Here is a 22,825-nt window from a genome sequence, read left to right as displayed (position 1 = left end):
TCCTATGAGAGCACATAGCAGCTCCATATGATGTATTTGTAGATGCGTAGAGGGCTTGTTTAAATGTTGCATTTTTACAGGGGAGCATAAGGGATGTTCAGGTTTTCTGCTTTGCCCGGGAGTCTCAGCATTTTGATCTGCCCCTCTAGCTTCTGCTTGCTCTCAGCTACAGTCCTGGAAGTGAGGCCACAGTCTGACAGTTTAACAGGCTGCTTAATCTAAATTCCATGTTTGTACAAACAGATATGGTTAATTATTGTGTATTACTTCATGCGGTGGTTCTGGAACAATATGATCCATATCTGACAAAAATACAGAGTAAATTAAAGCATTACCTTTTATCTTCCTATTCCATTTACACTGTCCTATTGTTACCTGCTATTTTATTGGTGGTTTCAGGTACAGTAAGTGTATTAGCCTTAGCACCTTGATGACATTATAGCCAACTTTTGCTTAGAATCTTGATCTATCACCTCATTTTTATTTGGGAAGTATTTTTGGAAGATATAAAAATGTTTTTGATAAGTTTTACTTTATAAAATAACATATGTTTCCAAGTATGCTTCCCTGCAAGCTTTGCTGTCTAGATTATCTCAGCAGTGTTCTTCCTTGGACCATACTTTTTTTTTTCCTGTGGACCATGCTTTTAAACTCAAAGGGCTCTGCAGTCCAGAGAGAGAGGTGGCCATTTCATCTCCATGTAGTTCTAGAGGGGAGACAGACCAGGCAGCCTACTATTAAACCACACCTCTGTTAAAGAGCCTAATTTCCTTATAAAGTCAATAGAGGGTGGAAAGGAATTTCTATTGGATGATTCAGAGCTCTTAAATTAGCAGACCATAGTCAGGTGTGAGTATTCCTCAATCTGTGTTAATATATTGTTCAATCCTATTTTCTGTTATATTAACCAGCAATAAAAACCCATTTAACTTAAAATATAAAATTGATTTTGGTTTAGAAAAACACAATAAGCGTGTGTTGATGAATAAGTGTCTTTTGGACTTTAACTCTGCTTCTTATGCATATGAGTATTTTATAAAATTTCAGGTGAAGCCACCTGTAATCTTTAGGGTGGACAGAGGTGCACGTGTTCATCTCCCACTGATTTTGAATTACTCATGTGAATAGTCACATTATACTGTAGTGATGACAATACCACCACCTCTTCCTGATTTATATTCTGTTCCTATAGCAATTTAATTCATTATCCTATTGACTTTCTCCTCTGAAGCTGAACATTAATCTGAAGGTTATAGAGATTCTACTAAACCACCCTTCCATTAGACATGTGTTCCCTCATCTGGTACTTTCCTCAGAGGCTTATTTTTCAACATTAATAAGCACCGGAATACAGTAAACTTATCTTCTGGCTGAAATACTTAAAAATGACCTGCATCATTTCCAATGAAGTCTCCGAAATGTAATACAGATGGCCTGTGGCAATTGACAGATCTGAATTTCAAACTTCCTTCTGCGAGCTGTTGGCAGGAGTGCCAGCGTTACGAGGCGTAGTAGGGGCTGGCTTATAGCTAGCTCTGCTTTGGCATTGTAACCACCTGTAGGAACGCGGTTCTGAAGAAGCGGGAGACTCCTGTCCTCTCTGCTCAGTGACATCGCTAGCTGATGTGAGGAAGAGGAAGGACTATGTGCTAGCACAATTCGACGAAGGGCCATGCTAGATTCACAAAGCCTCACATTGAGTGAGGCTTTCTATAGAGAACAAACCAGCAAAAACAGACCTAGGAAAGCAATCTAAATATTGCGTAAGTGTAGGGAACCGTGTGAGAAAACAACGGCTTTTGTGTGGAACTGACCCATAGGTTAGAAAAGGAGGCAGAGTCCTGAGCCAATTGTCACATGGGAGGTGCAAATGAATGTTCACCTTCTACGTGGTGAAATTTTTGGGAAGAAGATGGGGGACGTAAATGGCTTGTAACAAGTGATACAATATAGAGTTGGCCTGTACTTGCCATTTCTTCTGACATGCTGATTAGCCATGACTTGTTCTGTTTTGCCAACATAAGTCAAGTCATAGTACATAGACAGTACTTTATTCCAGTAAAGGTTTTTTGATTGGATTTTTTTTTGTTTGTTTGTTTTGGTGGGGGTTTTTGTTTGTTTGTTTGTTTGTTTGGTGTTTTTTGGGGGTTGGGTTGTTTTTGAAGGGGGGAGGCGTGTGTGGTATAAACAATACCAACATTAGGATTTTGGGGGAGGTTATTTGGAACCACACAGGCAAGTCAAAGGTGTACAGAAGGTCTCAGTGACAGAGCCACTGTTTCTGATTTAACAATTCAGACTACTCTAATTCTGCAGCAGGCTGGATTAAATTATTCCAGCTGGCCGGATGCTTCTCATAGGCTGTCTATCTGACAGTCTTGCTTCTAAAAATATCAGAAGTTGGATTTGCAACACTGATCTCTCTGATAAGTAATCCTTTACTATCACTAGAAGTTCCCCACTCACATAGAATATGCCTGCAGTTAAAGAAACTGCAGTAGTCAAAGGCTAGTATTTCAGAATTTCCAGCCTCCCCCTTTGATTCCCATTTTCTTGTATTTTATTTGGTTTTGTCAGTGGCTTTTAGCAGCAGCGAAAGTAAATCTCAGTTCCAAACTGTGTGTATAGCTTGCAATATGTGTTCATTTATCCAGATACTATTCTGGCTTTCATTTTACTTCTTATGTAGTGGATGAAATCATTGTGTTTATAATCTCTGTCAATGGGTTTTTGAAAGGTGACTTGGTGGGCAGAGAAGAAGAAATCTATTTTTTTTGTGTGTTGTGGACTGGTGTCTTGTTTGAAAGTCTCCAGCTATTGAGTTTGTTGCATAACCCCAAATAATTAAGCTCCTTGACTTTCTGCCTTTACATTGATAAGGCTACTACAACACATAGCCATAAAGTGGTTGGAGGCCTCCTGCAGCACATTTTTCATTTTTCCGCTTAGGAAAAAAATTGGTATGGATTTTTATGACTTTGCCACATGGTAAAGTTAAAGGGTCCCTTTTTCAACGTGAATCTTTTGGAGGCTGTTACCTTTTTATTTTAACAAGGTAGACAGTGCCTGAACAACAGAACTCTGGTAAATTCTGCTGTATTTTGCACTGCTGCTGTCTGAAGGGAAGATGGTCTTTCTCATTAAATGATATGGACTCTGAAGCATTAAAAACCGTTTTGCATAGAGACGTTAGGCAGCAGACACGAGTGACTGGTGTCTTAGTTGGGGTCTTTGCTTGAGCCAAGTTTTTCTTTTAATCATTATAATTCGGTAGGATGCTTATGCAAAGAGTAGGGAATTAAACACACTCAAGTATGTATCAGAGGGACAAGTAAATGCTCGATTTATTTAGTTAAGCATTCCAAAGCCTTCCTTTCTTTCCATGTTAGCAGTGCCAAACATATTGATGATAATCTGATACACAGTTTTAAAGCCCTTATACTCAAACTATTTAAGCATTAGTTCAGTTATTCTGCCTACTGAAGTGATAATTAGGGGCTAAAAGGTAACCAGATTATTGTAGAGATCTCTCTTGACAGCCTTTAACACCTAGTTAAATGTTAAAGCCTGGAAATTACAAGCCTCTCAGTATCATTCAGACCACAGTATATTTTGAAGCAATTTGCTATTTCTAGATTGTTTTTCATGCCACGGTACCATTCCAGTGCTCTCCAGCTTGCTCTGAGTACCTGCCCACTCGCAGAACATCTTCACTGGGCAAAAAAAGTCCCTAAGAACAAAATTCTTGCTTAGTATGGATGTTAGGTGGGATTTCCAGATGTGTAAAGAACATTGCAGCTGGTTCAAGATATATTGGGGCTGTTTAAAAGCTTCTGCCTCCTCTGCACTTGGATTTAATTTAGGTCTGTTTCAGCCAATGTAATAGTTTGCCAGTGCTGTGAGGGAGAGGTACTGCACTCTCCCCTGCCCTCTCCCCAGGTTCCCCTTCTCTCTCCGCAATGTGCTGACTTTAACAGGCATTGGAGACCTCAGTGAAAATGAGGGGACAGATATGGATGGGAGTGGAGGGAAGGAGGAGTAGGAATAATCTGACTGTGATCTACTGGCATGGATCACACTTCTTGGGTAACTTCATTCTTAGGAATTGTTTCCCCAGCAAAACAGAGGTTTTAGTAAAACCCATAGCGGGTTTGTCCAACACAAATAAGAACAGCAGTAACAAGGCAGCATCATGGGAGTTAGCGTGCAATTAGCAGTCAAACAGTGTAATCCTGCAATGATTTTTCTCTGGTTGCCTACACCTGCTAAAGCCAAAGCCAGCAAATATTCATTGTTATTCTTACCTGCACTAGCTTAATCAAACTAATGCGCTTACGCAGTTATATTTCTTCGCCCCATCTCCTCAGACAGCGTTATCCAGTGCAGAAGTGAATAGTAATTAGCAGCAAGTCTTAAAAGCATACGTTACATTTCGAAGACGTGTACTCTATCATAAAGTCAGCTAGCTTGTTTACAGTTTTCTTACTATAGTTGCTAGGAGCTGTAGACATTACATCTTCCAGTGCTGAGAGCTTATCAAAACTCACTTACATATATATAGACAGCACTTGTACGGGTGGATGTATATTCTAAGAACACCATCAGCTGCTGTCCTTCACTGAAAATTTGCAGCCATGCTATTCAGCCTGATTGATTTGAATCTGTGCTTGTACTTTGAAAACAGTACATGTTCTGTAAGTAAGACTTGACTGTGCAGATGTAGGTTCAAATTAGTAATTAATACTTGACCTTATTGGAACTTACCTGTCCAGCTGCCCAAACCAGCTATCTGAAAGTGTGAAAAACACTTCCTCAAAGGACAGAATTCATCTCACTATCTGAAAAGGAGGCCTGTAGTCTAAGCTACTTGGCCTGTTGTTCGTCTCTGCTCTGTTGTCAAGGGAGATGCACCTCCACAGAGTGATTTGTCCTGTCCCAAGAGATGCATCTCTGGCTGTCAGGAATGATCATCCTCTGAAGATGCTAATCTCTTTCTATTCGCTGCAGGAGGAATTCAGATAACTAGATGAATCCTGCATATGCTGTGGATCCAGCTGCGCATGACTGACTGACTAACAGTGGTTTCCACTTTAGCTAGGTTTTCTGCTTTACTCAGAAAAACTTGAGGTCTCTGTTAGCAAATACCACATGTTAACAGTACTTCAAAACTCCTACTTGCAAAACCAGGAGAGCCTAGTTAAGCATTAAGTATTGCAAAACAGTGCTCTACATTTTTACCTTTTGTTATAGTCTATGACTGTTGAATTTATAACTTAAAAACTCTTTTAAAAATATCTGAAATGATGCTGATACATCATATCAAGTGCAATGGTATGTTTCAACCAGATTTTTTCTTTCTTGTTCAGTCAACTTGTTTTTCTTTGAATATTGCTCTTCTATAAATCTCATTAGCAAAGCAAAGACCTTATTTACTACAGCATACTTAACTTTCAGCTCTTAAAGGAGTAATACATTATATGTTCACTTATCATAGAATTTAACGAAGGCAACCAGAAGTCAGTTGTGCAAGACATGAATAATTTCATGAACAAGCTGCCACTGGCTATATTATACATCTATGTAGCTTATAAAACAAAGCAAATGATTACCATCAATTATAATACCATCATTTGACAACTCTGCAATTAATTTCCTACTCTTAAATAAAGGCTGTTGCACAGTGCCAAAGAAAATGCCATGCATTAACTGACTCATCACCAGAGTCTGTGATAGATAGTAGAGATGGTAATTTGATTATTCACATCCAAGAAAATAAGTGCTTTATTATGAAAACCTATTCATTTTGGTCTTCTGAAAGAATGGTAACAGGGATACCTAGAGTCTCTTTAAAAAGAATCCCTACAGTAATATACAGTTATTCTGAAGCATTTTTTTATTTGTTAAGATTTGTGGGGTAGAGTTGCATGCTAGATAGTTCACAGACATGGCACAAGCTGAAGAAGGTTGGGGTACTACAAAACCCATGCATCTCTTCTATGTAAAAATGCTCCTACATAAGAATAATGGAAAGATTCTGCTTTGTCTACCAGAAAGTCTGCAAACTTTACTATATGTTTTGAAAAAGTACTCCATGTACGAGACTAAAATATTTATCCAGCAAGATTAATGGGCCATCTGCAATACCTATCAGGATCATTAAATTACAGTCTTTCCTGGGACAATTACAGACATGTATTTAAAATACAAAGCAAGTACCAATTCTGCCAGGGTTTACTTGTGGAGTTAACTTTATTTCCTGAGCAGACCAACAGACTTCTGCGGAACCATCTCTAAAATTAAGTATCACCTTACTTTTACATGAATCAAAGGCAGAATGGTACTTAATGTAAAGTGTTACACACCAGCGAGTAGCAAAAGTAGCACTTTTATAAGAACTTGAAGCACTTTGAGTATTACTTTGTGGTTAATCTTGTATTTGCACTTAACTGGGATATAAAGGACCCATCAAAAGGTACTTGATTACTTTGGAAGTAGTGCATATGAGAATATAGCATGTCTATGCATACAATAAATAAAACAGTTTCATTTTTAGACCTGAGTCATGCAATTAGCAGTGCATGGGCAAAAAAAAAAAAAGTAATTCCCCGATTTTCAGAATGGATAAAGGGAAACAATTTTTATGAGTACAAATTAGTTTGCAAATACCTTCAGGCAGAAATGGAAAGTGAGTAATTCACACTGGTTCATTTGTAAGTCCAAATACGTTGACATACCTCCCCAGAGAAAGCCTGTCCATTGAGTAGGTGCTCTGATCCCTGGCTGTCTTCACTTCCAAAGTGTAACCGGATTTCCTCTAAGCGGTGACTATATGTCATCGGTCCTCCAGAGATGTTGACCAAATGCTCTTTGTCTAATCGTAGAGATACATGTCTCCCTGTGTTATACATCGTCCCACTGACCTAAACAAAATGGGGGGGAAAGAAAGCATTTTTTGAAAATAGCCTGTAAATCCTAGAAACTGGTTATACGTACTTCAAGATTTTGCTATTTACACACCTTCATTTAAATGTAGCAATACATCTTATTGTTGTGAGATGAAATACACAACCTGAGGTTATCCTTCAACTTCTGCTTTGAATCTTATACTGTATATTCAAATATTTTTCTAAATCCATATGTACATATTTTAGCCAGGGGCACATGGTTAACACAGTGAATAGGATTATTACACTTCTAAATAAGTAGGCTTTTAGAATATTTTTTTATGCAAGGGCTGAATAATGGCTTCATTACAAAACTTCTGCACTGAAAATGGGAACATTTTAGCTGACATAAATTATTTAAGTACACTTGAACAAATCTGAAATTTAAGTCATTTTTTCCTTCTTTTAATATTTATAACAAAGTTATCCAAAAGTAAAGGTGCTGCAAAAAGCAGAGATATAATTATTTATAAATTGGGAGCCCTACTCCTACTGGAGCTGCAGGTGAAAACTTTCATTGTCGTCCTCTGCAAGTCTCTCTGTTTTGTTATGAATATTTTATGTTTATAATTGCCAGACATTTTAGCCATAGCGGTACAGAATTAATTACAATTTGGTCATATATCTCTAGTTCCTCCTACACCTTATTAGCTGTAATGCTCTTCAAGATTCATCCTTATTTTTAAAAAGACTGAATGTTGTGCTTCATTTGCAAACTGATTTAGAGCTGCTGTAATGAAAAAGAAAATTATTGTGGAAATTTTTCACAGAATCATACAATGGGTTGGGTTGGAAGGGACCTTAAAGACCAGCTAGTTCCCCCCGCCCCTTCCATGGGCAGGGACACCTTCCACTAGACCAGGTTGCCCAAAGCCCCATCCAACCTGGCCTCCAACATTTCCAGGGATGGGGCATCCACAACCTCTCTGGGCAACCTGTTCCAGTGCCTCACCACCCTCATCACAAAGAACTTCTTCCTTCCATCTAATCTAAATCTACCCTCTTTCAGTTTAAAACCATTACCCCTCATCCTATCACTACACCCCCTATTAAAAAGTTCCTCCCCATTTTTCCTGTAGTCCCCCTTTAAGTACTGGAAGGCTGCTATAAGGTCTCCCTGGAGCCTTCTCTTCTCCAGGCTAAACAACCTCAACTCTCTCAGCCTGTCTTCGTAGGGGAGGTGCTCCAGCCCTCTGATCATCTTTGTGGCCCTCCTCTGGGCTCGCTCCAACAGGTCCGTGTCTTTCTCATGTTGGGGGCCTCAGAGCTGAACGCAGTACTCCAGGTGGGGTCTCATGAGAGCAGAGTAGAGGGGCAGAATCCCCTCCCTCGACCTGCTGGTCATGCTTCTTTTGATGCAGCCCAGGATACGGTTGCCTTTCTGGGCTGCAAACGCACATTGCCGGGTCATGTTGAGCTTCTCATCAACCAACACCCCCAAGTCCTTCTCCTCAGGGCTGTTCCCAATCCATTGTCCGCCCAGCCTGTATTTGTGCTTGGGATTGCCCCGACCCATGTGCAGGACCTCACACTTGGCCTTGTTGAACTTCAGGAGGTTCGCCCAGGCCCACCTCTCAAGCCTGTCAAGGTCCCTCTGGATGGCACCCCTTCCCTCCAGCGTGTCGACTGCACCACACAGCTTGGTGTCGTTGGCAAACAGCGCTGGTCCCAGTACTGACCCCTAAAGAACACCACTTGCCACTGGTCTCCATTTGGACATTGAACTGTTGACTGCAACTCTTTGAGTGTGACCATCCATCCTTAGAGACAAGGATGTCATGCAGGACAGTGTCATGTAATTCTGTCATAATTTCCACTGTCAAAGGAAAAGTTCCTACAGCAAGAGGTTCCTTAATTTATGCCATTAGAAAGTGAAATATGCCAGTTTGAGTTAAAGTAGAATTGTGATTTATTTAAAAACATTCTGCATGGATACAAATGGTACACTTGAATAACATTCATTTACTTTAAGATGAGGAAGTGTAGCAATAATATGCTTTGTTGCACTTCAATTTAAAATTAAAGACATGACTATTATGTATTATATCCTATACTACATCAGTACTATAGTAATTAACATTGCTGCAGTGTCATTTTATCTGTAATACTAATTACTGAGTTTAAATGACCTGTTTTCTTGCACAGTATGTTGTAAAAAGTTACACTGAACAGACTGTGCGATAGAACTAAATGGATGAGATTAAACAGCTTTTGGTTGTTGTGGCTTTTTAAACTTTGATACAGATGTTCTATTCTTTGTGTTTATTCCAATTCAAATAAGCAGTAATAAATTTCTTATGAAAAGTAATAAATACAAATGTTCCTATTCTTTGCAAATAAAACACAATGATCTTATTTATAAATGCTCCTTAGTTTTTCTGCTTGACTTTGCATGCATAATAATTAAATACCAAGTTTAGTTTAATAGGTGGAAGAAGGTCAGTTTATTGAATTTGGTTTCAGTACACTGCAAATGAATGACATAAAATTGCTGATCATAAGTAACAAATGTAGTTTAAAAACAAATAGGGGAACATGGTTTAAAGCCTCTTACATTCGGAAGCTCACTTCACTGAACACTCAGTTAAATTTAGCAACTATGCAAAATATTCAGAATGCATTTTCTTACTTAAATTGGTACAAATCTCAAATTAGGTTACCACTATTTTCTTTCTCAAGGTAAAAGTGACCCAAATAACCCCTAATATGAATCAAATAACTCTCTGTAGAGCAGAAAGGGGAAACGATAGAGGCAAATTCATGAACAAGAGTAACATTTGTCTTTCTCATTTCTCCCTTCATAAAAATGCAGCGCTTGTAGAGATTGTATTGACTGTTTTAAAACAGAATTTCCCTACGTAACTGCAGATGAAGAATACCAGTAATGCAGTGAAGTATCTGACATGCCTCATTTCTGACCTGCAGGGAGGGATGAACACTTGAAGTGAGACTATAAAATCTGCTGCATGGGCACACAGACTTGTCACCAGGAAGGACAAAATCCAGCATCTTCAGTATAAAAAATGCAAGGTCTTGCCCTGTTATCTGCCTTCTTATGTTTAAGTGAAGCACTAGTTTTCTTGTTGTATGCGCCCAAGGGAAGAGTAGCTGCATATAGCAGTCTAGATTCAGGACCACAGTGCACCTTCAGGACATGCTCATGCCCAATTCTTTTCTTGAGAGTGTCAACATATACCGCCATTACTAGCAACTTCTAATGGGCGCTTCTTTCATGGGCATTTACTTACTACAAGAAGAATAGGAGTGTCTTATATTTGCCATCTACTCAGATTATATCTGAATGAAAGATTGAAATTTTTAGCCCCCCCCCCCCCCTTTTTTTTTTTTTTTTTTTTTTTTTCTGCTGGAGACTTTCTGACTTGACAAGATTGTATAGTAGGCTGTGCTTGATTATGGGAAGTACCACTGTAATGCTATGTGAAATTCTTTATTGTGGTTCAGGATATTGTCTGTTTTATGTACAAACCTGGTATCTTATCAACTTTAAAAGTGTACATTTCAAGTATAACCATTTACAGTTGTTAGGACATAGTATCACATAAGTGTAATCACCTTCTGTTTGCAAGCTCGAAGTCCACAAATGCATTGTACTCGGTAGGAAAGTGTCATGCAAAAAAAATGCAATAAAAAAAAAGAAGTTTGTCTTCCATAGTTTTTGGCAGAAAACAATGCATTGTCTTTTCACTATGTGCAGTTTTAACTGCTACTGGAGAAAAGGAGGTTCTGATCTTGTTCACTATGTGAACCTACTGATAAAAGAAGGATTCTCCATATTTTATGGTACTGAGCCTTTAAAAGTGATGGTGCACTCTTATTTTAGAACATCAAACTGAGCTGGTTTTGTGGAAAGCAAAGTTGCATGTGGTCTTGTAAAAGGTCGCAGGCAGAGAAGTTAACGAGGAGGTATTTTCTGTATTTTGTACATTCTACAAGATAAACAGTATGAAGACGGGGCGCCTTATGGGAAAGATGTTGACTCTGCCTGGTACAGTCAGCAATATCTGCTACTGCAGAAAGCATGGTATTTATGTTTTATACCACTCTGTGGATTGGATAAAATGTTATACGGTAGTTTAAAAGGATAACATAAAAGACCTGTTAAGATTTATACAACTACTTCCTTAATGTGTCAGACTAATCTTTGGTGCTAAGTCCTTCATAGTGATGGCCTTTGCATTGCTTCTTGCTCTGCTATTAAGTAACCCTTTTGTTCTGTGTTTCTGTTTGACTTGAAAGGTATGTAAAGATGAAAACACAGCAGACAAGGAAAAAAAGAGCACTAAATCATGCCCTCCTGTTTTTCAGAAGGATCAATATTCACATTTGTCTTATGCACTAGAAATGAGACTGAGGTAAAGAAAACATATATTTAAAACATCAGTAAAACCCTGTCTGACAAGACAATGAAGTCCAACATTGTCAAAGTTAATGATCATACCACATTCTTAGCTGACCCTATTTTCCTCATACATTACAAAATATTTCCAAACAGGTAATTTTACCTGTGACAAAATCCCCAAGTAGAACAGAGCATGTTGATGGGCTTTAACCTTAATTATGGAATAGTTCAACTTTGGTAGACTTTAATTAAATTATTAACATATTCCTGATGTAGTTATTTTCTATTTAATCTCATTACTTTTAATTCTTGCTTCACAGAGCTTTGTGCACATAATTCCCCAGCAGCATTATTCTCTCTATCTTCATGCAAGACAGCCACACAGGCACAGGCTGCTAATATATTCTATACTACATTTCTAAGTAAGATCTGAATACTCCTGTGGTATCTGTGTATCACTTGCTGGTCCTGTGATCACAAAAAAGTCCCAATTTTGCCCTTTGAAAGGTGGAACACAAGCAAAGTCAATAAAAATGCATACCTAATAAACACAAACTCTTTGATGCATGTTTATCTTGAAACTCTACAGGCCTTTATGACCATTAGGGAAAAAAAACCCAAAAAACAATCGCAAAACATTTTTTTCTAATGATGTTCTTTAACCCTGCATTTGTGGAAGCATTTTTTGTTGTGTCCTAATTAACTGTATATCATATTCCCCTCGTCTTTTCTTCCACAACTAGTCCTGAACTAAATACTTTGCAGAACATCCTTTGCAGCCTACATCTTTACATTACAGTCTGTGTTAAAATAGCCTTCAAAAACCCTGAGCAGGAGAAGTGACAGAAAAAGAAGCCTGTTTTAGGGCGAAGCCATGCTAGAAATGTAAGCAGGGAATGCAAGAGGAAAGAAGGAGCCGAGACAGATTCTTTGCCTTTCAATCCCATGCTATGTTAGCAGTTCACCGTCACCATTCTTCAAGCGGTAGCGCAGGCTCTCTGCTTCCTAGGGGCCTTTACAAAATAGCAAAATAGCGCATTTTGGATTTATTCACGTAAGAGTGGTCTGAAGATTAGTTCCAAGAACATTTTTAAACTTGTATCAGTACCTGCCAGTGGAGCAGCACTGAACGTAAGGAAGCAAGAAAATCAATTGTGTATGGCTGCCTGCTGTGGTGTCCTTGGATCTTATCTGCAATATTAGATGTTCTTTTCTTTAGGATGAAAATAGATACAGTCCAAAGAAGGCCTAGTACTGTGTAGGGAAGCAAATCACCAAGGATTGAAGAGTGTTTTGAAGGTGTCGTAGTGCCCCAGTTTCATGTCCTGCAATAACCAACTTTCGATCATCTGCCACCTGGCTTCCGTATTTTCCCCCTGGAGTCCTATATTCCAGCAGAACAGGAAAGCAGCTCTGCAGGCTCAGGGAGTGGTGGGCTTTCCTCCTCCGTAACTAGCACCTGAACTAATGCCACGTGTTTTGTCATTACCTTTGGTTTCTGCCATTCAGTATCAATATAGCAATAGCAGTGGGTGGCCTAGTGAGTGCAGCACAGATCCTAAGGAACTTGTAATGAGCCGCTGCGTTTCTGCTCAACTCCTCTCCCCAGTAGCTTCATGGAGGGACAAGTACTCCATGGAAACATTAATTAATAAAATTTTAAATTTAAAAACATTAATAAAACATTAACACTAATATTAAATTGTTCCTAGCATCTGCCATCTATGGGTTTTAAAGTTCTTAAAAAATACAAAAATATATCTCCGATTGTTTTTTGTCTCACCAGGGTAAGTCAACATTAATGCTAGGTTGTTTTATTTTTTTCCTGATACTTAGACAGGATTGTCCTATGCAAAATTTCACTCTGTAGCTCAGGTCACCTGAACCTGAGCTTCTAAGTGCAGTGATAAACTGAATCATGTTTTTCTGAGTCCCTCAAGCAAGTTCCTTTCATTTAATGTTTTTTTGGTTGTTGTTCATAGTATCTTGACCAGACCATATTCTGTGATATAAAGTACTTTCCTCATTGATTTAAATTGATTGTACTGTAGTAAGTACCTTATATCTCTCTTGTGCAAAGCAGAGACTGCTTCAGGGTTTGAAAACAGAGTTTACATAGACTTCAGAGCAAGTCTGTGATTTGAAATCTGACTTTAGGGACAGTGACGAAGCATTGCGCCAAACTAGAATTTCAAATGTAACCTACGAAGGCACACTGCTTAGCTCTGCAGCAGAATTACATTCCCTTATTTCAAAGCAGTAGCTATACAAGAACATTTATTTTCTTAATATTGTGCTTATGGCATCCAGCTAGCTTTAGAAGTAGTTTTATGCTGCTGTCTTGATTTTCTAGCTGTTGTTAGAGGGGACACAAGCTGGAAAATAAAATTATTTTACAGAGTTATTTTTCCAACTTACTTAATGGTTGTTTAAAAAGGATATTCTCAGTTTTTAAGGTCTTCTTTTAAAGAGAAGATTGATATAATCAAATAGGAGCAACTGTTCTATATTGTGCATATGTAGACACATGCACACACATAAGAATTTTTAAATTTTTTTCTAAACAATTGTTTTCTACAGAGAATTCAGTTTTATTTAAGTGCTTTTGATGAATATTTGTACATGTGAATAGTTATTTTCCACAATTCTTTTTCCCTGCCTTCATTTTTACACTTAATCATCGTATGCAACAGTACGTAAAGAAATTGCGGAAACGCTGCTAGTACAGCATCATTTTCAAAACCATGTTTGCAATAAACAGCATGCTTCTTGACCTTGTAAGTCATGGTCTTCTATAGAGTTGCCTATAAACGTCTCGGGGCCTTAGATATAGATACATATTTAAAGTATTTCATGCTTTATTTTTGAAGGTAATTTTAAGGCAAATTCCATCTATGTTTCCTGTAAGCTTTCCTTGCTGCCAGCAGAGAGCACTGTTGACCCATCCCATATAGCCTTCACCTATATACCACAGGGAATTCCACAGCCAGGAAGAAAATTGAAACTAATCTTTTTTGTGTGACACGACTGTAATCCGTGGCTTTACTTTCAGAAGTGGTGGTTTCAGCTGTGGGGACGCAATTGTGGGGTCTGTTGCTGATGCAGGTTTCTAGTCTACAACCGAGTGTTTGGGGGATGCAGGCTCAAGCAGGTTGCTTGAAGGCCATCAGATAAGCAAAATATCCGGAGTGCCTTTTCTGGCAAGAATCCATTAGATCTTACGTTGTGTTGATTAAAAAAAAAAAAAAAAGTGGAGGGGAGGGAAATAAAGATAAGGAAATAACAGAGTTTTGATACAGTGCCACTTACTGCGAGGGAGCTGCAATATAATTGCTGAGCTTTGAAGAACATCATCATCAATATTTGATTAAAAAAGGCCCGTGTGAAAAATGTAAAATGTAAGAGAGAAGTGTAAAGATTAAAATAATCTTTTCATCTTCTTAGTTGAAAAGTTTTAAAAAGGAAATGATGTTAATGAGTCCAATTAACCCATTTACCTGCCTAACGTAATGTGTCATGTATCAGCATATGGCATGATACACTTTTTTTTTTGCTTTTTGGAGCACCATTTTCAGTAAGAATCTTTCCCATTCACTACTCTGCAGTTTTGCCTGTTTACTTCTCTTAAGTGACTGATCTGTAAAAAACTTGGAGCAAACCTCATAAATTAAATATTCAGGCTTACTGGCTAATGAGCACAATATGTCAATTTTCAGTGATCAAAATAATGTGCTTCAATAATGTATACGCCATTCTGTAACAAAAATATAATTTTAATAGAGGACCCGCAGGGTCATGGTTAGTCTGAGATAATTATATGCCACAGGATGTGAACGAATGAAACTGCTCCTAGGACATTGGTAATACCCCACAGAGTCTATATGCCACATGCTGCCTTTTAGGGATAATAAACTGCTTTATTGTATTTCCACTACTCCATTAATGCAATGATTTTTGCTTGTTAGTGACTAAGAAGCCTAAAGCAGATGCAGCCAAATTTATGGTGTCTAGCATTAGTAATTGCTGCGCATATTGACACTAGCTTTACAGTGAAATCGTGCTCTCCTTAATCTGAAATATTCCAACTACATTTAAACCATATGTAGCAGGTGAATTTCATCCCAGAGCTTTCACTGGGTTTTTTAAATTAAAATTGAATTATTGAAATAGACAAGCAGAAAAACTGGCTTCTGTGACTGGGCAAGGGATCTGCTTCCACCAACGCTGGCTGAAGGCTTGACGGATGGACCAGTAAGGATTTTAAGTGGGGGATATAGCTTGATGCTGAGAGCTTCCTGCATGGAGGGATCCATTACATGCTGTTTGGGGTGAAAAAAGAAATAATGAAGAATGTTTTGCTGTAGGAAAGCAGACTGGATCTCGATGTTCACCATCTTCTGCTGTGTAGTATCTTGAAACCTACAACCTGAATATTTGCAGGCAAACTGAAGTGTGGAAGAGGAATGTGTGAAAACAAGTTACGTTGCAATGTGACCATAAGAGACTTTACATACAGCATGCAGTTACCTAACAGATAAGGCAACAGTAATCACAGGTATCGTCAGCCACATAAAATGGTGAAGGTATTATGTCAAGTTCCGAGTTCTTTGTGATCGTTTGTAGAATGGGGCACAGATTCCATGCTAAGACCACTGTCAGTTTTTTTTAAGTAAATACTGTAAGTGCTTCAACCGCAGACATGGATGTGTCTTCACTCTTGTAGATTCTGGAGTGACTTTGGTTTTTTAGCAGAGAACTCACGTTCGTTGTGAAGCGTCGTGTGCCTGTGTCATGCTCTAGTATTTAAAAAGGATGTTTCCGGACATTCTAAGCTAGACTTACACTGTATGATTGCAGAACTAGACTCAGCAATTCACAATCCCGTGTGTCTATAGCTACCTTTTTACTACTGATGACAAGTCTCATCCTGTGCTGTGACACAGTTATAAGCATTATATGAAAGAGGGAAAAATTACATTTGCGTGCTCCTTTTAGTTTAGAATTAGGCTAAATCAATAAGTAATTGAGAGAATAACTGGGGCTTGGAGAACTCATTACCCTAATTTAGTCTACCTTCCTGTAACAAGGTTTTAGTTTGAAGAATCTGCATTAAAAACTGTGTTAAGGATAATTTTTGTCTCTGATAAAGGGATGTCAAAAGAACTGCCTTTTTAAAATCTGAAGGCTTACATAAATTTTCAAAAGGTTGTAAATGGTACAGAAGCCTACAAACTTGTGAGAAATCCAGATAAATGAAAAATTACTCTTTCCATTTTTTATGTGGGTTTAAAATGTGAAATTGAATATGTTAAAATCCTGAGGGTCTAATTGAGCTCTTTTTTAGTGAGTGATGTTGAGATGCACTGACCTTTGGTAGCTGCCTGGATTTCAGAGCTATTCTTTCAAAGAGCTCTTTGGTTAAAAAGCCGGAGGTTTTCCAATGGAATGCAGATCAGATGGAAATTTATAGGACATATATTGAAATTAGTGTGTTTCACTTTCCTTATGTTTTCCATAGAGCAAGACATTTAGACATTAGATGCTTAATTTCTCGTTTGATCAACTGCATATTAATAAATGTATTCAAACCTTCTAATATCTTTATTTTGCTTGTACATTTTTTTCAGTACTTTCATTCCTAACACAACTTTTAGAAGAAATTTTCCTACTGAACAGATGCAATATTGCTAGTTGATTGATTTAAATTCTTTTTTAAATTGTTGGTGTATCTTCTACTTTACTATTTGTATGTAGCATTAGAAAAAAGGCTGTGCTAAATTAATCTGGGAAGTATCTTTCAAGCTACATGGTAAAATAACACTGTAGTGTTGTGTAGATTATTACTACGCTCACCACTTTACCTACATCTATATACCTTTATACATATATATGCTCATCTATATATGTATATCTCTCTCTATATACATATACAGAAATAAAATCTTTTCTTTTTTACTAACTTCTGTGAAGAGGAAGAGGAAGAAAAATGTCTGTTCTCACACACAGGCCTAGATTAATAAATCGACAAAACCTTCTTGCCGTTGTGCATCCAGAGCATTAGATTGCTGTCTGAATGACTGAGAAGCATACAGCTTTCTGAGCAGGGTAAAGGATGTGTATTCAAAGTTCATCTCTTTTACACCACAATCAAAACATACCATTATTAAGGTTAATGATACAATATTACAAGAGCCAGAAAACCCTGTTTGTTGCAGTTCTTTATTTCTCTAATTCTTTTGCTGCCAGGAAGATCTAAATTTCTGCATCTGTTAAGTTTTCATAAACCCTCTAAAATAATGAAGTGACTGGTGCTGCTTTTTGAAATCCTCTGACCACTCTAGCCATGAAATTCCAAGAAGGTGCAATGTACTGAACCCTGCTTAGGGGAAATTGCAGTGTCTGGATTGTGGTGTAGCCAGAGAAGTATGATAACACTTTACTGAAATTATAAGTCAGTGGAAATAAAAAGAAGAATCTACAAAGCTCAGCTTTTTAGCCATGAAAGGGACAAAAGTTTTATCAGCTTTTTTAGCAGAACTGTAACAAGTTTTTGAAAGCAGTATATTTCACAATATCAAGCTGCTTCCCAAATCACTGCCAAGGAAAAAAATGCACAGTTATTGCAAAATAATTTCCTGAGCCCTGTATCTCTGGAGGTAAACTAGTATTTAGATAACTTGAAATTTGACCTCAATAAAATTCATTATGTGTCAAGGCAAATCCTTTGTGGCATGCAAAAATCATGAGCTATTCTGCCTAGTAGCGTATTTCACTGAGGTTTCTTTTTGAGCAGCAGAAGAGAGCTGTTTTCTCCTGGCCTGCTTCTTCTAGCTCTTTAAAGAAGGTGAATAAATTAGCCTTTCCAGTTACAAATATTACTGTTCCTGTTTAACAGAGGACTGTTTTACTTTTCTCATTTTATCTGCCTCAAAAGCATTTGTGTACCTTTTTATGTTGAGAAAACAGTGGAACTGCAGTAGAGGTAGAAATAAAAGAAAAACAAACAAATCCTATCCTGAACTTATCTTTGCTTTTCCTGGCATTTCACTCTATTCCAAAACTCATTCTTTTTTCCTGACAATGCACTTCAAAAAAACCCACAAACCCGCATTTTTTTTGAAATAGAGCTCCCTAAAGAATTATCAATTCTAGCTTAACTAGAAGAATCTTCTCTGTGTTCCAGTATGCCTCCAAATCAAATGTGTCTGAGAGTCAACGTGCAAGTTGGATGGAAGGCTGGGAAATTTGGGCTACAGCATGAACTTGAGCTCCAGGCTAAATGACAGCACAGAGGCAGACTTCGCCTCTTCTGATGCTTCCAGACTGGGTGTTATGTGTGTATGTCGTCAGTCCAGTGGATGCACACGCAAAACCCTTTCAATCAGAAAGCTTCCTAAGACTTCACTTAGGAGCGCTCTTCTGCTAAAACTTGGTCAAGAGATTTTGTGTTTATTCTGGTGGGTTTTTTTGTTGGTTGGTTGGTTCGTTATTTTCCCGATTCCACATTACCTGCTGTGTTTATAGATTGCATGGCTATGGGGGAAGAGCTGTTTCTTTGTTTGGTATTCTAATCTTCTGTACAGCACAATGTATACTGGAGTTGTGTAAATTAGTATTTTTACAAGTAATCAAAATGACACAAAGCTCTGAATACCAAGAAACAGTTTTCTTCCTCTTACATCATTCCCAAGCATGTTTTATTCCATGCAGAGTGAAAGACACTTTTCTGCTAGCTCAGATGATAAAGAAATGGTGAGAAACTATTCTGAAAAAGGCTATTGGAAAAAAAAAAATTATATCATGCCAATTTACCATCAGTTCCCCTCTGTTTTTCTTGGTCACTGCGCTTACCAAAATACAGATTTATCTGGCTTTGCAGAGGTGTCCATAAGGAAAAGAGAAAGGGGTTATGGGATAAAGTTAGCTAGGAATCAACATGTGGCTAAATGTTCTTCCAATAGGGTTACAATTTAGACTAGACAGGATCTTAGCTTTCCAGACATAAAAGACAAGTTCATTTTTAAGAAGTGTTTTATTGTATATATTCTAAAGAGTTTCAAGAATGTTTAATCTGTTGAAACAATAATGATGACAAGTTCATCTTTATTATCTTCCCAGGAAGAATCTTTTAAAATAGTTGTTCACATTCAGTTATGGATCAGCATCCCCATTTATTAGCAATTGCTCTTCCTCCTATTTTTTATATCTTTTTCCTTCTCTGTAGCATGTAAACTGGAGGCTGAATGCTCCCAAATGCTTGTGAAGAGGCATCTTTCCCAACTCAGTGTTTGCACATGGACTTGTGCGTTCATATTCCTATTTGTGATGAATTACAGCTGAGAAGTTGAAAGGTATTGAGCATCTTATTTACAGCATAAAGACAGCCTTGCTCTCTTTATCCTAGATGAAGATGAGTTTTAGAGTTCATTCTCACACTCAGATTTGTTGTTCTTGCCTGCAGCAGAGGAAAATACTTTAAACGTGCTTATGTTCTTACTAACTAGATAGGACTTAGGCAGAAGTTGAACTGGAGCTTTCAAAAATTAACTCTTGCAGATCAGAATAAGTATTTCTTACAAGGCGTTAATGAAAATTTCAGCACACTTGGTACTTTTAACAATCTTAAATGCACAGATTCTGAATAATGGGTCTGCCCCTGAGCTACTGAAATCCGTGAGCAGTACCAGTTTTTAATATGTAATTGGTGACTGATATAGTCTAAAGTAAAGATAGGAAATGCTTCCAGGCCTTCACTTACAGAAATATATCCACTCCCTGATGTAATTGAAAGATTTGTAAGTCTATTGTGGCTTATGTCTTATTATTTTCATACCAACTATTTCTAGAGTCTAGATGATGCCTAATAAACAAGTCCTTTAATCATCTTTAAAATGACAAAACTGTTGATAAATTGAATTTTCTCCAACAAGATATTGCTATATTGATTTTAGTACTCCATTTTTAATAAGCAGAGACTGTTCAGAATTGCTTGCTATGACAGTCTTGAAAGTAGGGCATCAACTGACTTGGCAAATGGCTGAATTTATAAGGGAAGTTTTTGCTAGAACTCTAATCCATTATGCTTCTATTGTTGCCGTTCATTTGCAATAAGGACACTGGGCCAAATCTGCTGCATATAAAAAACAGACAGGCATGGCTACCTAAAAGTTATTGTGGGTAGATTTCCTCTTTTCAGAGGTGATTTCTGCCACCATATTTCATTATGTTTACAGCCTTAATGACAACTTCCATCCCTAAGTATGGGCATGTCACTGATCACAGGGCTGTTTTACGGGAGCTTTGGTTAGCATGAGCAGTGAATGTGCAGGAGTTTCTAGAGGTAACATAAGACAGCAAGGATGGAGAAAGGCAAAGCTTTCTTTCATAATTTGGAGATGACCCACCATAGTAAAGGAAGAAGGATGCTATTTTTCCTAATTTCAAGGAGTTTCCAACAACTGATTTCTTCATGTACAGAACAACTTCAGCACCTTCATCATTTAACAGGCAGACACATTCTTACCTCTGGTCTAGATCATTTTGCTAGAGAGATATGGTACACACAATACTTCAAGCTAACATTACGGCTGATCACATTACTCAGAGAGGAAAGGTGATGGAAACCCAGTGGTTAGGTCAACATGTAACATTTAAAAAGTTGCCTGTAATTGCAAAAATATTTTTCATCACTGTTGGAAGTTATTTTACTTTTGTCTGAATGTATGTAAGCTTTGCACATGTGAAGGAGTATCATGGTGTCTTCAAACACCGTCTGCTCAGTCTACCTACTGAAAAAGGCTTACATACCTGAATGACTATTTAGATTACTCTTTGGTTAAATGGGCAGAAGGTTTATGTGATGATAGCGTATCTGTTACTAAAGCAAGCAAATAAAATGGGAACAATACAAAATTTTTGCACACGTTAGACTATAATGAAATACATGTAGGGGCAAACATCCTAAAATGTTTCACTTTGAAATAGAAAAATGTTTTTGATATTCTAACTTCCACATCAAGACTGAGCGTAGCTCTTGTATTAAAGCTGTGTTTTTGTATATATAAAAATCCATTCTAGGACTAAAAGCATATACCTAATTATCCAAATACATAGGTGCCTATTTGCATATCTTGTCAGGGATATGTATTCAGGGTGTAATGCCAGCTCTTTTACAAAAGCATTCTTTTTTTTTTCCTTTTTTCCTACCAGCTTATGCCTTCCTAGCACAAAAAAAGACTTGCAACATAAATTTATAGAGGATAAAGCATAACAGAACCACCAAGGGATTACTGAACAAAATGTGATACATACAAGCTGACAATTGACAACATAGTAATAGGTATTGAGTAAAAACCTGAATAAAAATGTTATGGCCAAATCACCTTTAAGGGATTTCAGGTTTCTGGTTTAAATACTGTTGCTTGTTGTCTTTTTCATTTATATATTAAAAAAAAAAAAAAATTAATACTCCTAAATCCCTGCCTTTCATTCCTTGTATGTCCTCTTATACAAAAGCAAAACAAAATCAAACCAACAGCTTCTAAGATAAAAATTCTACAGTCTAGGCCAAACAGCATTCCTCAAACCCTGGGCCTTGATGCCATCACACTGAAATGAGGAGGCGCAAAGTGACAAATGTCAGTAACTTAGTTCCCTCTGGACGTGGGACTGCCAACTACCTTCACTAGTTGGCAGCAGCGGAATCCCTTCAAGGCAGTGGAGCCTGTTGTGGGGACCTGCGGACACATGAAGATGGCTGAACCAGAAATGGTCCACACATGCTGAAAGTCTGAGAAATACAGATCTAGGTCAACTTTTTCCACATCTAGGCACCTTAAGAGACATGACCTCATTCTCAGAAATGCTGAGTAAACAGAATTTTATAAGTCATAACAATTCAATGGAGAGGATTGCTTTTGATAATCCTAGGAAACTCCTAAATATGTCCCTTAGGCTATTAGGAACATGCTAATCCTAATGTTTTCATCTGTAATTGTGTAAAGTGATTTTTTTCCCTTCATTTTTCAGTGATTTTATTAGTTTCGTCTCTTTTTTACTGTCCTATATATATGGGTAGTGCACACAGTTACAATTCTAAGTCTGCTTTTCCTATAGTACCTGTTCCTATGTACCTCTGCAGCAAGTTAAATACGTGTAGGAAGGTCCCTAGGGTCTTGTGCTCTTCTGGGTAAAACCATCGTCTGTTCTGTGGCTCTATTCTTTGTGATGTTTGCAGAAGAACTTCTGAATGCTTTCTGCAATTTGCTGTCTGAAAGATACCTAAATCTTGACAAAAGCATGTAGCACAGGAATGTGTGTGTTCTACCCAACTGAAAATGCTCAATGAATGTTCAGCCTTTCATTTCCATAGTGCAGTGCTTCATCCAAGCTCGCGAACACATTTTTCTCCTGATCAAAGCTGTGGGACAGATTATAAATTCTTATCTAAATGAGGATCTGGTAGTGCTGTAAGAGCATATGACACAGGAACAATTCAAAACACATTGTCAGCACTGACCTA

The 22,825-nt window shown here is 37.7% G+C and overlaps 1 protein-coding gene across 1 annotated transcript in view; it reads right to left on the bottom strand.

The window, feature by feature from the left end:
• The window catches only part of CA10 (carbonic anhydrase X), a 211,496-nt gene that overhangs the window by 39,809 nt on the left and 148,862 nt on the right, over positions 1–22,825 (bottom strand). Inside the window, exon 4 of the mRNA XM_010578677.1 lies at positions 6,735–6,920. Within this exon, the coding sequence (XP_010576979.1) occupies positions 6,735–6,920 (186 nt within the window). The remainder of the gene's footprint in view (positions 1–6,734; positions 6,921–22,825) is intronic.

This window comes from Haliaeetus leucocephalus, unplaced genomic scaffold (assembly GCF_000737465.1).
Source record: "Haliaeetus leucocephalus isolate CR32 unplaced genomic scaffold, Haliaeetus_leucocephalus-4.0 Scaffold646, whole genome shotgun sequence".
Classification (NCBI taxonomy): Eukaryota; Metazoa; Chordata; class Aves; order Accipitriformes; family Accipitridae; genus Haliaeetus; species Haliaeetus leucocephalus.
This window is presented reverse-complemented; position numbering and strand designations above follow the sequence as displayed.